Source organism: Bolinopsis microptera, chromosome 13 (assembly GCF_026151205.1).
Source record: "Bolinopsis microptera isolate Bmic1 chromosome 13, MBARI_Bmic_1.0, whole genome shotgun sequence".
Taxonomy (NCBI): domain Eukaryota; kingdom Metazoa; phylum Ctenophora; class Tentaculata; order Lobata; family Bolinopsidae; genus Bolinopsis; species Bolinopsis microptera.
Window position 1 is genome coordinate 8041900 of NC_087084.1, and position 12229 is coordinate 8054128.

The 12229-nt window shown below is 36.3% G+C and overlaps 1 protein-coding gene across 1 annotated transcript in view; it reads left to right on the top strand.

The window, feature by feature from the left end:
- The window catches only part of LOC134824909 (E3 ubiquitin-protein ligase ariadne-1-like), a 69533-nt gene that overhangs the window by 38909 nt on the left and 18395 nt on the right, over nucleotides 1-12229 (top strand). The window contains 1 exon segment of the mRNA XM_063836916.1: nucleotides 1652-1705. Coding sequence (XP_063692986.1) covers nucleotides 1652-1705 — 54 coding nt within the window.

Genomic DNA, 12229 nt, shown 5'->3' on the forward strand with positions numbered 1-12229 from the left:
GGACAATATTTTAGAACATTCTTATTTTCTGATAACATAAGTTAATTTGCTGTTATCAATCACCTGCTGTAGTGTTATGTTTCATTTAGTACGTGGAAAACACAGTATGGGGGGGGGGGGGGGGGGGGGAACCATATTAAAGTATATTAAAGTATATCCCCGGGTCAAAATCGGAAAAAATCCAACATTTTAATATACTTTAATATACCTACAATTAGAAGATTTATATTCTTCGTTAAGATTTACATGATGAACTATATTTTTCACTCAGATTCGCAAGATAAGCCTGTTTTAGGACTAGTACATGAATTTCCATCCAGATTGGTCAAAAATTGGCTGAGCTATGAGCTTAAAAGAAGAAATGCGGCCGCTTTTCTTTTGTGGATGGCCGCTCAATTTCCCGATCCGTGATGGCGTATTTTTCATATTCCGTACAAGTACAACCTGGGGACGGCCCAGTCTTTACTGTTTATATAAACATGCAAATATGGCGAAGTGACATGCGGACTGCCGAGCGCCGCCCAGTTAATATAATTATATATTGAATTTGAAAATCGTGTATACTTCTATGTAACCATATGTTTATTGTTTATGCAACCTGACACGGATCTGTGCAAAATAGTAATACTAACTCAAAATAATAATAATATGCTATCAATTAGTGCCTAGTGGGATACGCACATGATGAAATTAATAATGTACTTGGTTGGTTCAGCGCCGCGCGCCAACAATTATAATTAAGATTATCACGCAAAATAACTTTGCGCAGGTAGTCACGTGGGCGATAACAGTGCTCGCAGGCACGTACGGCGGTCGCACGCTTGCAGGCACGGTCGCAAAGCTACCATATAAAAAAAACCTCGATCGCTAACCCTTGTCCTTGACTCTTTTGTGCCTTCAGCATCTTTGAGTCATGGATCGGGAAAAAATATGCCCATATTTGGGCATACACTTTTGCCCAAATTCGCTTTTGCCCAAATTCGATAAAATTTCAATATTTTTTAATGAGACTAACTCTATGTGAAAGATATAATTCAGTGTTTGTTGAATATAGTGGATACTAAGTAAAAAGACCTCCATGAACAAAATTGGGCAAATTGCACATAATATCTCGGTTCGGAATACTAGCCAAAATGACTTCGTTAAAATTAAAATAACTCGATCAGTTTTCAATATTTTTTCATGAACTTTTTGGAATCGATTAAGAATTGCATTTCAAGCTTATTTTGGGCAACAATTTTTGATGTAGGCCTCCAAGGAGATAGGGATATATTAAAGTATATTGTAGGTATATTAAAGTATATTAAAGTATATCCACGGGTCAAAATCGGGAAAAATCCTACATTTTAATATACTTTAATATGGTTGGCCCCCCCCCCCCCCCCAGTATGTTTGTAGAAAAAATAGCCGTTAGAATTAAATTAAATGATAATATATTGGAACCAAGATCCGCTTTATTTGAACCGGAGATTTCCGGTACTTTATTTTTTAAACCCATGACCAGTCTTCGGTAATTTCACTTACGTGTCAGTTATCATAAACAGTATCTACTCAAATAAACTGATTTACCGCTGAGTTTGGGAAACAGAGGCAGCCGTGGAAAATCGGAGTTTGCAGTGAATCATGATTTTTACTGTACCCTCTTTTTCAGGTTTCTCGCAATACAATTAACGGAACGTGTATGGTCTGCTACACGACTAACCTTGTGAGTAGTAATTAACATATTATACATCATAATTACATATATATATATATCATCATAATCGTATATAATTTAATTTGATAATAATTGTCCTAGTGCTTCCTAATTATTGAAATTAAAATGCTTTTAAAAACACTACACAGAAAAAACCGTACCAATCTTATAATCTTGCATTAAAAATCCCAGCTTTGCAAGATTCATGAATCATGCCAATAATCTAGAACTTTACACAAAAATGTACGCTATAAATTTATTTATAATGGAGAGGTCCTCTCCTAGCCTGGGGTGAGCCATATTAGTTTTTTAACGTGATATTGGCTCTTCCTCCCCCCTCTTCATCAGTATCCACAACTATGGACAATGTATTACGAGGTACAACACACCCAAATACCAATGGCGAAAATCAAAAATAACTTCTTACAATGCCCTACTCATTACTCAATCATATTTAACTAAATCTAATACTCTAATAACATTTGTTGACAATTTAAAATGTACTCATCTCGTGGAACCATAAGTGCCACAATAAAATGTTGTCCTGTAGAAAGGTGATATCTGAGGATTATCATCGCAAGAGTAGTCTACATGGATAGCTCAAGATTCTGTGAAGTAAGATATCATTAACAACTTCACACTTTAAAATAAAATGTATTAACTGAACCAAATTAATTAATTAATGAGGGATTTAAATATCTTGTGATTAAACACGGTATTTCATCGGTAAATTTTCAAACCGTCCAAGATAATTCACGAGCACTGGCAATACCATGATCTTAGAAAGTAGTTCTCTGGTTTGTCTGAATGGGGTGCTGCAACGTCATTAAATGTCCAATTAATCAATTATTGTCCAATTAAAGGTCAATTAATGTCAATTAATGTCAATTAATGTCAATGTCAGTTTGCAAAATTTTGGAATACTACCATAAATTTGACACGATATTTTTCGACCATAGATTATGGAGTTCTACCATATTTTTGCACATTAGAACGTTTATATCATCAAGTATTCACTACTACTATCACAATGGAAATGTAAATGTGAATAAAATTCAGATCATTAAACAATAAAACTAAAATAATATACGGGTTTTCCGAAATTTAATTTTTCTTAATGGGCTTGTCATCCAAGGCGTGGTTCTCAACATCATCAGAACTTAAAACCACATTAATCGAAATGCCTTCATGCACTTATATTTGAATAACGAATTCTTAAACAGCTAACATTACTCCTTCTACGAAAAAAAGCCGATTCTATATATTTTACGCTGTATAAGAAACCCGAATTTTTTTTAAAAATTTTAAAAAAGGGGGACCACCTCGTGGCCGTGGGTACCGAAGATGGAAGAGTTGGAAGCTGAAATTATTTTGGGTGGTTCTTTTGAACAAAGGATCAACAGATAAAAACATACTCATAATTATTCAAGGACAGTTTGTTTTTTTTGAACGATCTAACTACATAGAAGCAAAGACGTGAATATCTTGAATATTTTTCGATTAATGATAATCTCAAATTACAAGACAAATTTAATTTCAACTTAATGTCAATAATGTCATTAATGTCAATGTCAGTTTGGGGTTTTTATGGAATACTGACATTAATTGTCTTGCATCACCCACCCCCCTGAAACTGGAATGTGAATTAGTTATACCGGACTGAGCCGTGTTACAATGAGTGAGTGTAACTTCGTCATTTCTCTTTGTGCACTTCCTGTGTTTTCGAGAGGTAAAATTCTTACGTGTGGTTGTACTGCGATAGAGTAACAGCAACATATAATAGCGATATATGTGCGACAATGTCGGCTACCTAGCGATTCAATGTCGCTATATTGAGACGAATTCAATATCTAACGTTGTTAAGTTATGTGGATATAAAAATGTAGTTTTGGCTAAAACTCTAACTCAGCACATCCTTTTTACGCGAAAAGGTTCTTTCATCCACTCGGTTCAGCGCTAACTGTCCGTACTGCATCTCGTCTGATGTTGTCAACACCAGTCAAGCAACAGCATCCTCTAGTTCAATTACTGAGTTTACATTTTCTGTCATTTCTCTTTGTGCCACTCTTGTGTTTCGTGAGGTATATTTCTTCGTGTTATTTGATTAGCTACGTGAAAAGTTAGTGATAACTTATCGTAGTTTTATAAAGATCTACGTAAATAAGATATTTTTAAAGTTGGCCTTTTATTTGCCCGTTTCTTTTTCACTTTGGGACCTAGTTCCATTTAGTACCTATCAATAATGGGTGACCCCTAAGACATTGACAGTGTTTGGCAAGTGGTAAATCCGGGAGTCCTTTACGACCAGGTTGTATCAAAAAGAGTTCCCTAAAACTCTATTTACTGATACTTGATGGTGAAGCTTCAAGTAGTGGTCATGCCTCAGTATTTATTTTTACATTTGGTTTACGACAAGGTTTAATTGTGACTAAAAGTAACTTAACATGTGCACTACAGTGAGGATTGCTATTACCAGGAAGAAACACAGTGACGAGAAATACCTGCAGAAAGGAAATGAGATATTAAAACCTTCTGTTCAACTGGAGCAAACATCCCATCTAGTGACACCAGAGCTCCTCCAACACAAGTATGATAGGAACCTTTACCCTGGAGATCAGCCCGGTATGTATTTTGAAAACGACAAGAAATCAGCAACTCAACTACGAGGCTGAGGTTATTGTATAACAGAGCTATGGAGAAACTGAGTGGTGGAGATATATTGTTCTTCATAGGTTTGAATATACTCATTTCCATATTATCTGGGAGATGTAACCCTTGTTAAAACAAAATGTACAGAGTGTAAGAGAGAGGCAACTAACCGAGAAGCGAGTGCGACTTTAGTACACCCAAATTGCTTTGTAAGTATGAGTGAAAATATGGTCCATATCAGGAATCAATCAGACACTGGTTGAACAATAATCAAGCATTCGCAGCGTTGGCCAAAACTTTCCGAGAATCATTGGACCAGAGAACAAGATGGTACAATTTGTATAAGAGATTTTGTAAACGGTTAACAGTTCCCAGTTTAACCATTTACCCCAACTTGAAAGAGCAACCAAGAAGAATTCGATAACAGAGATAAACTTTCGAGTCAATAATGTTTCAAGAAGATTTAGAAGATTTTAGTGATTGGTGGAAAGACAATGTAAGTGAATCTAGTCTGGATGAGCCTTTGCTCTGAGTTTCGCACTCAAACTGAAGATGTTAGGAACTTATTATTAAGCGATATGTGTACAGACACGACGATTTGTTATAAGTCCCAAATGTAGTTTTATGGGTAAGTTAAAGTAAATATTGGCGAGCAAACTGCGTTCAGTAAGATTTACCTTCAGGAGCAATAACCCGAAGTCATTCCCATCACCCAAGATATACAAGGACTTTTTAGGAATTAGACAACTGACTAAACAACAGTACGACGTGATAAATTCAAATGAAAGTTCTTTGTGGATCAATGGACCCCTGGAGCCGGTAAAAAACTGTTGTACTACTACCAAGATACTACAACTAGCATTTGTCAAGTGAGGAACAAACAAAATAGTGCTATTTCTGTGAAATTGGGTACACAGTATAAGTCATGACAATCCCCAGAGCATCTACATATGCCGCTAGAAAAAGCAGGTGTTTAGCACGTTTTTGCTGTTGCTACAGAATTAATGTTGGAACAAACCATTCCTCTGAAAGCTATCTATATACCCTCGATAGAGAATGATTGAATGAACCTGGGTTATGAATTCTACTATCGTAGAATAAGAGACTATCTTAATGACAATCAGGTGTCAAATAAATCTAAGTGCGTGTGATGCTAAAAACAGGGAGGATCAAAAGTATGGAAAATGAGCCCTAATATCCCTTTATAACGCTTATTTCAAGGAAAGAATTCACGTGTTTTTTGCACGATAATCAAGGAAACGTTCAGGTGGGAGCAAGCGTACGAAATTAAAGACTTGAGACTTAAAGCAGTGTTAGAACTGTCCCATGTTTCTTTGTCACTTTGGATCTCATGTGACCCGTTTCAAAGTCAAATTTATAATCTGAGAGGAAGGTAAGGTTTTCGCCGATGACTCCTAGACAAGCAAGACTTTTTAGCGACGAATAATCATCTACACAGCTTGTAAGTCTATCAAAGAACTTGAGAAATACCTCTGATTTGTCGATAATATTGTCATTCCATTCGAGAACATATCATTGAGCAGGACACATTGTATCAACGTTTAGAAAATGTTTCGCAATTATACAAACCCAAGACACTACAATACATGAGCCAAAAATTATCGTACATGTTCTGCAGAAGATTAATGAAAACTTAATATAATCCGATTTTGACAAAAATTTAATGAATTAAATGTTTTTGATGAGATGATCGATGATAATGATGTAGGTATTCTTTATACTCTTGTAATAAGGAAACAGGAATTTAGATTTAAAGCCATTGGTGGATGGGATATTATTTTCAAGATATTACACGAAGATGGTGTTATCGACATATTCCCAAGAATGGCCTGCAGTATAGCATTGCAGAATTAGTTGATCTTACACCTTGATTTTCAAAAATAAAATTAAAGAGTTTTCAATCGATACAGAACATTTATATCTTGGCCATGTCACGAGCAAGAGGTAAGTGCACAGATAATTATGTTTCCTGAAAAGGGAATATCGTGAGGATTATCATCGCATGAAAAGTCTACTTATAAGCTTCAAAATTTTGCTGAAGTAAGATGTCATTAACACTTCAAGACTTGAAAATACAATTTATTAACTGAACCAGATTAATTATAATTTCGTAATCCCAAATATTTTGTGAATAAACATCATCACGTCATGATAAATTTGAAAAGTGTAAGCTGAAGTTGTACTGCTTATATTTGGTTGTAATTTGATGATAATTCTAATAAAAGTAAATGTATGTGATTTTATATAAGCCTGATATTTAGACGATTCCTTTCAAATTAATTTTAAAACTTTGTCACCCATTTGGATTTATGTATAGTGACCATTGTTCGTTTAACAAAATATTAGTTATGTGGTAAAAATTGCATTATACTGTTTAATATTTATTATGTGTACAACTGCTTATAATTATCACGTTTTCAACATCTAAAATTAAATATCCGGCGAAATCCGTTCAGCCCTGGTCCGGTGTAAAAGCTGCCGTAAATTCAACCGAAATATCAAACCGTCCAGAGATCATACACGAGCACTGCAATACATGATAGAAGAGTATGTTGTTGTCATCTCCATTATGAGGGGGAGGGGTTTCGAGAAACAATACATATTTTTGCAGTAGGCAGGCTTTGTCCTACCCGGCGCCACCCCAACGCCTAGCTCACCAGAGCGCCTAGTTTGTTGTGAAATTGACGTTAACAGTTTGACCCGTTTAATCAATTAACCTTTTAGAAAGCTCGTAAATTACAGATTCTTAATATTTGTTGCTCAAATCTTAAGTCAATGAGTTTTCTATAGGCCAGTCAATCGTCTCCACGCCCACATATCTGTTATCTAACTATATATAAATGCGAGACTATATATATATATATATATATATCTGTGCCATTTTACTGACACACGCCATCAACGTTAACGTGACGTTCTGCAAAAACCGTAAAAAGATAACAAACCTGAAACTTTTTATGACTGGGTCAAATAACTTTAATGGCCTAACCATCAGCATGAACAAATAGAAAAATTGGCCAAGAATAATATTTTAGAGCCCAAAATTTGGACCCGCAAGTGGTGTCCAAAAACGCCAATTTAAATAGGTACTAATCATTTTAGGTCTCTTGAGTCCTTGGCACCGTTTAGGGTTATATATACGGGTTCCTGCTATCTATATTATCATTTTCATCTCTACACTAACAGACTTGAAGAACACGTGACCTAAGTAACATGGGCGTAACTTTACAACTGTAATAAGAAAGATCTTTCAAACAAAAGTCATTCGCAGTTTTCATTTACACAATAAAATTAAATGTAAACCTTAATTTTAGAAACGGAAAACTTCTTCTTTTTCGATAAGAACAAAAGCATTAGAAAATTTATGCCAAGCTCCACAACATATCCCAAAATGTCAAAATGGACCTCGCCCCCCCCCCCCCCCCCCCCCTCTCTCTGTGGCCTTCTTTAATGGACACTTGAATGTTGGTCCTATAACATGTTAAACATTCTGTATTATATTCCTTTGGTTGAGCCCCGTTAGTTGTGAATTATTAGCAAGATATTATACCCTTGCGTTATGGACCGTTATTATTGGATTACATGGAAGGTCCGTGAAAACGTTTCGGCTTAGTTTCGTGCACGCACACATCCACGACATACGAGCATACACAACACACACATAAATTCAAAATTTCAAGTACCATGATCAAAGAAGAGTAGTCGTTGTGTGGTGTTGTTCTGGAATGTGAATATGTAAGTACCGGGAGTTGGACCGTGTTATAAATAGCGAGTGTAATCTGTTCTGTCATTTCTCTTTGAGCTCTCAGTTTTTCGGAGGTTTATTTCTTCGTGTTATTTGATTAAACTCCGTGCACAGTTAGTGATCACTTAGTCGAAGTTATTAAGAGATAATATGTTTATACTTAAGTATTCAACATTTTTCTATATTTGTACGAGTCTTTAATTCAGTGGCGTAACGAAGGGCCCCGCTGATCCAGCCGTGCGGGGAGAGGGGGGGGTGCCGCCGTCCTTGGGGGGGAGGGGGTGGGGGGGGGGCGCCAAATCGTTGTTTGAATGGGACAATTTCGTAAACTTAACTAAAGTACTAGCAAAACCTGCGCAATTTTTACTCTAGAAGCAACACTTTTTTTAGAGATTTACCGGCGTATGCTCTAAAATCACGTAATTTATTCAATGTTAGAGGGGGCACCAAAAGGGAGGGGGCGCCAACTTGGGGCGCTGTTTTCAGCGGGAGGGCGCCAACAGGACAACGTTTACGAGCCACGACTCGTTATCACTCTGCATCTTAAATTCCACTTTCTGTACCTTCATTAAAGGGGGCTGGTTGTCACCTCAATAATATAAGTGTGACTGCTGGCTTTCTACTAAGAAATGAGAGGAGGTTTTAGCAAGGGAGCAATCCGGACTCCTCTTACTACCAGTTGTATCTTTAGAAAAATAGTTCCGCTAAAACCCCAAGTACAGATACTTGATGGTGAAAACTCCTAGGCGTCAGAAACTCTGTATTGTTTTATATTTCTTTAGCTGACAAGGTTTTAATTATACTAAAGTACAAAAAATTTGCACTACAGTGAAGATTGCTAGACCAAGAAAGAAACACAGTACGAGAAATACCTGCGGAATGGAAATGATATAATTGAAACCCTACGTTCACTGAAGAACAAACATCCCATCATTTTACCCAGAGCTCCTCAACAAAAGTATGTAGACCTTTACCCTAAGAATCAGCCCGTATGTAGTTTTGAAAACTCAGATACCAGCAACTCAACTACGAGGCTGAGTTATGTAATACCAGAGCCTTAGAGAACCATGTGAGGGATATTTTGATTGTTCTTCAAGTTTTGATATACTTCATTTCCCATATTATCGTGGGAAATTTAACCATGTTAAAACGAAAATGTACAGAGTGTAACAAGAGAGCAACTACGGGAGCGAGTTGCGACTTGTAGTGATTTCACCAAACTACTTTGTATAATTATGAAGTGAAGAATAATGGGTCAATCGGAATCAATCAGACCCGGGGTGTAAACAAAAATCAACAGTCGCAACGTTGTGCAAAACTTTCCCAGAAACACTGGACCAGAGGATCAAGATGCTACAATTTTTAAGAGATAGTGTAAACGTTAACAGTACTTTCCAGTTTCTACCGTTTAACCCCAACTTTCAAAAAGCATTCAGACAGAATTTCCGCTAAGCAGGGATCAACTTTCATCATAATTTTTCAAAGAAGATTTGGAGACGATTTAAGTGATTGGTGGACAGAACAATGTAAGGATCTAGTCTTGGGATGAAGCCCTTTACACATCCTGATTCGCACCAAACATGAAGATGTTAGAACTTATTATAAGCTATATGGTGTACAGACAGACCATTTGTGATAAGTCCAAATGTAGTTTGGGTAGCGTGTAGTGAATATCATCAAACAACTGCGTTCAGGACATTTACCGTCAGAATCAATAACCCTCAAGTTACTCCATCACCCACAATTGTCACGGACTTTTTAGGAATAACAACTTGACTAACTACAGTTCGATTTGATACAACAAATGAGAAGTTAGTTGTGATCATGGACCCGTGGAGCTGGTAAATACTGTTGTACTACTAGCTAAGATACTACAGACATAAGCATTGTCAGTGAAGACAACTAATAAGTGTTATCTTGAAACGTGGAACATTGGTGAACGCCATGATATCCCCAGGGGTCATATCGGGGGAATCAACCAGACCCTGAGTGTAACAAAGATCAACAGTCACAAACATTGGCAAAAACGTTCCAGAAATCACTGGACCAGAGGAACAAGATGGTAGAATTTGTTAAGAGATTTTGTAAACGGTTAACAGTTCTCCAGTTTACTGTTTACCCCAACTTTGAAAAAGCATTCAAGAAAGAATTTCCGATAAGCAGGGGTCAACTTTCATCAATAATTTTCAAAGAAGATTTAGACGATTTTAGTGATTGGTGGAAAGACAATGTAAGTGATCTTGTCTTGGATGAGCCTTTGCGTCCTGAGTTTCGTACCAAACATGAAGATGTTAGGAACTTATCATTAGCTATATGGTGTACAGACAAGACCATTTGCGATAAGTCCGAATGTAGTTTGGGTAAGTGTATAGTAAAAATCGGCGAGCAACTGCGTTTAGGAAGAGTTACCTTCAGGAGCAATAACCCTGACGTTATTCCATCACCCAAGATCGTCAAGGACTTTTTAGGAATAGAAAACTTGACTAAACAACAGTACGATTTGATAAATTCAAATGAGAGGTTATTGTGGATCAATGGACCCGCTGGAGCTGGTAAAACTGTTGTACTACTAGCTAAGATACTACAACTAGCATTGTCAAGTGAAGACAACAAAATTGTTTTATTCTGTGAAACGTCTGACATTGGTGACGCCATGACATCCCCTGAGCATCTACATAAGCCGCTACAAAAAGCAGGTGTTAAGCACGTTTCTATTGTTGTTAGAGAAATGATTGGTAAACCTGCTGATGAAATCTGGCATAAAATAAGAGGCTATCTTAATGACAATAAAGTTGTCATAATAATGACGAGGGATTTTAATACTGAAACTACGTATATCAAACGTCTTGGCAAAGCGTGGCTAATAAACGTAATACGTTTATTCCAAGGAAAAGGAATTCACGTGTTTTTCGACGATATTCAAGGAGTGTTCAGGTGGGATAAAGTAAAAGAAGACAGCAATAAAGACTATGAAATACTCAAATCATTGTTCGAACTGTCATGTTCTTGTCATGTTTGGATCTCATGTGACACGTTACAAAACCCGCATTTTATTGATGATGAGGAGGAAAGGTTCGGACATGACTCTAGACTAGCCAGACTTTTTAACGACAAACTATCATCTACACAGCTAGTAAGTCTATCAAAGAACTTGAGAAACACCTCTGATTTGTTGAGAACATTGTCAATTATTCGAGAACATATTATCATTGAGCCGGGAAACCTTGTATCGACATTTAGAAATGATTTAGCCATTTTACAAGCCCCCGGGCACTACATACATGGACCAAAAACTATCGTTCATGTTCTGCAAAAGTTTAATGAGGAACTTATTTATTCTATTTTTGGCAAAGAATTTAATGAATTATGTTTTGATGATATGATAGATAGTAATGATGTGGGTATTATTTACGATACTTGGGATGACAATGAAAATTTAGTTAAAACCATTGTGGATGGGATATTCTTTTCAAAAGATATAACACCAAGGGAGGTGATGTCAACATATTCAAAAGAATGGCCTGCAGTTATAGTTTTGCAACCCTTATTTGATTATGCATGTGAGACACTGACTGGAGGGTCTGTCAAGTTATCATTTGATTCAGAATTTTTATATATTGCCATGTCACGAGCACGAGTTAAGTGCACAGTAATAATGTATCCTGATAAAGGTGCTTTAGTTGAGGATTATCCTCTCATGTGTAGTCTACTTGATAAACTTAAAGATTCTGTTGAAGTAAGGTATCACTAACACTTCAAACTTTAAAAAACAATTTATTAACTGAACCAGATTAATTTATTAATGAGGGATTTAAATATCTTGTAAATAAACATCGGTATAATTTGAAAAGTATAAAGTCAGATGTTGTATTACGTTATCTTCGCTTGTAGTTGATGATATGATTGAGCCGGGACACAGTTGCAGTCACCTTGTCAGTTTATCAGAATATTTATCATATTATATATGTAAAAATTACATTATAACTGTTTTATTAAGTTAAAATGTGCAACAACTGCTTTATAATTACCACTTTACAATATCTAAAACTAAATAACTGTCTAAATCCGGTTTCAGCCCCGGTCTGGTTTAAAAGCTGCCGGAAATCAACCGTAAATTT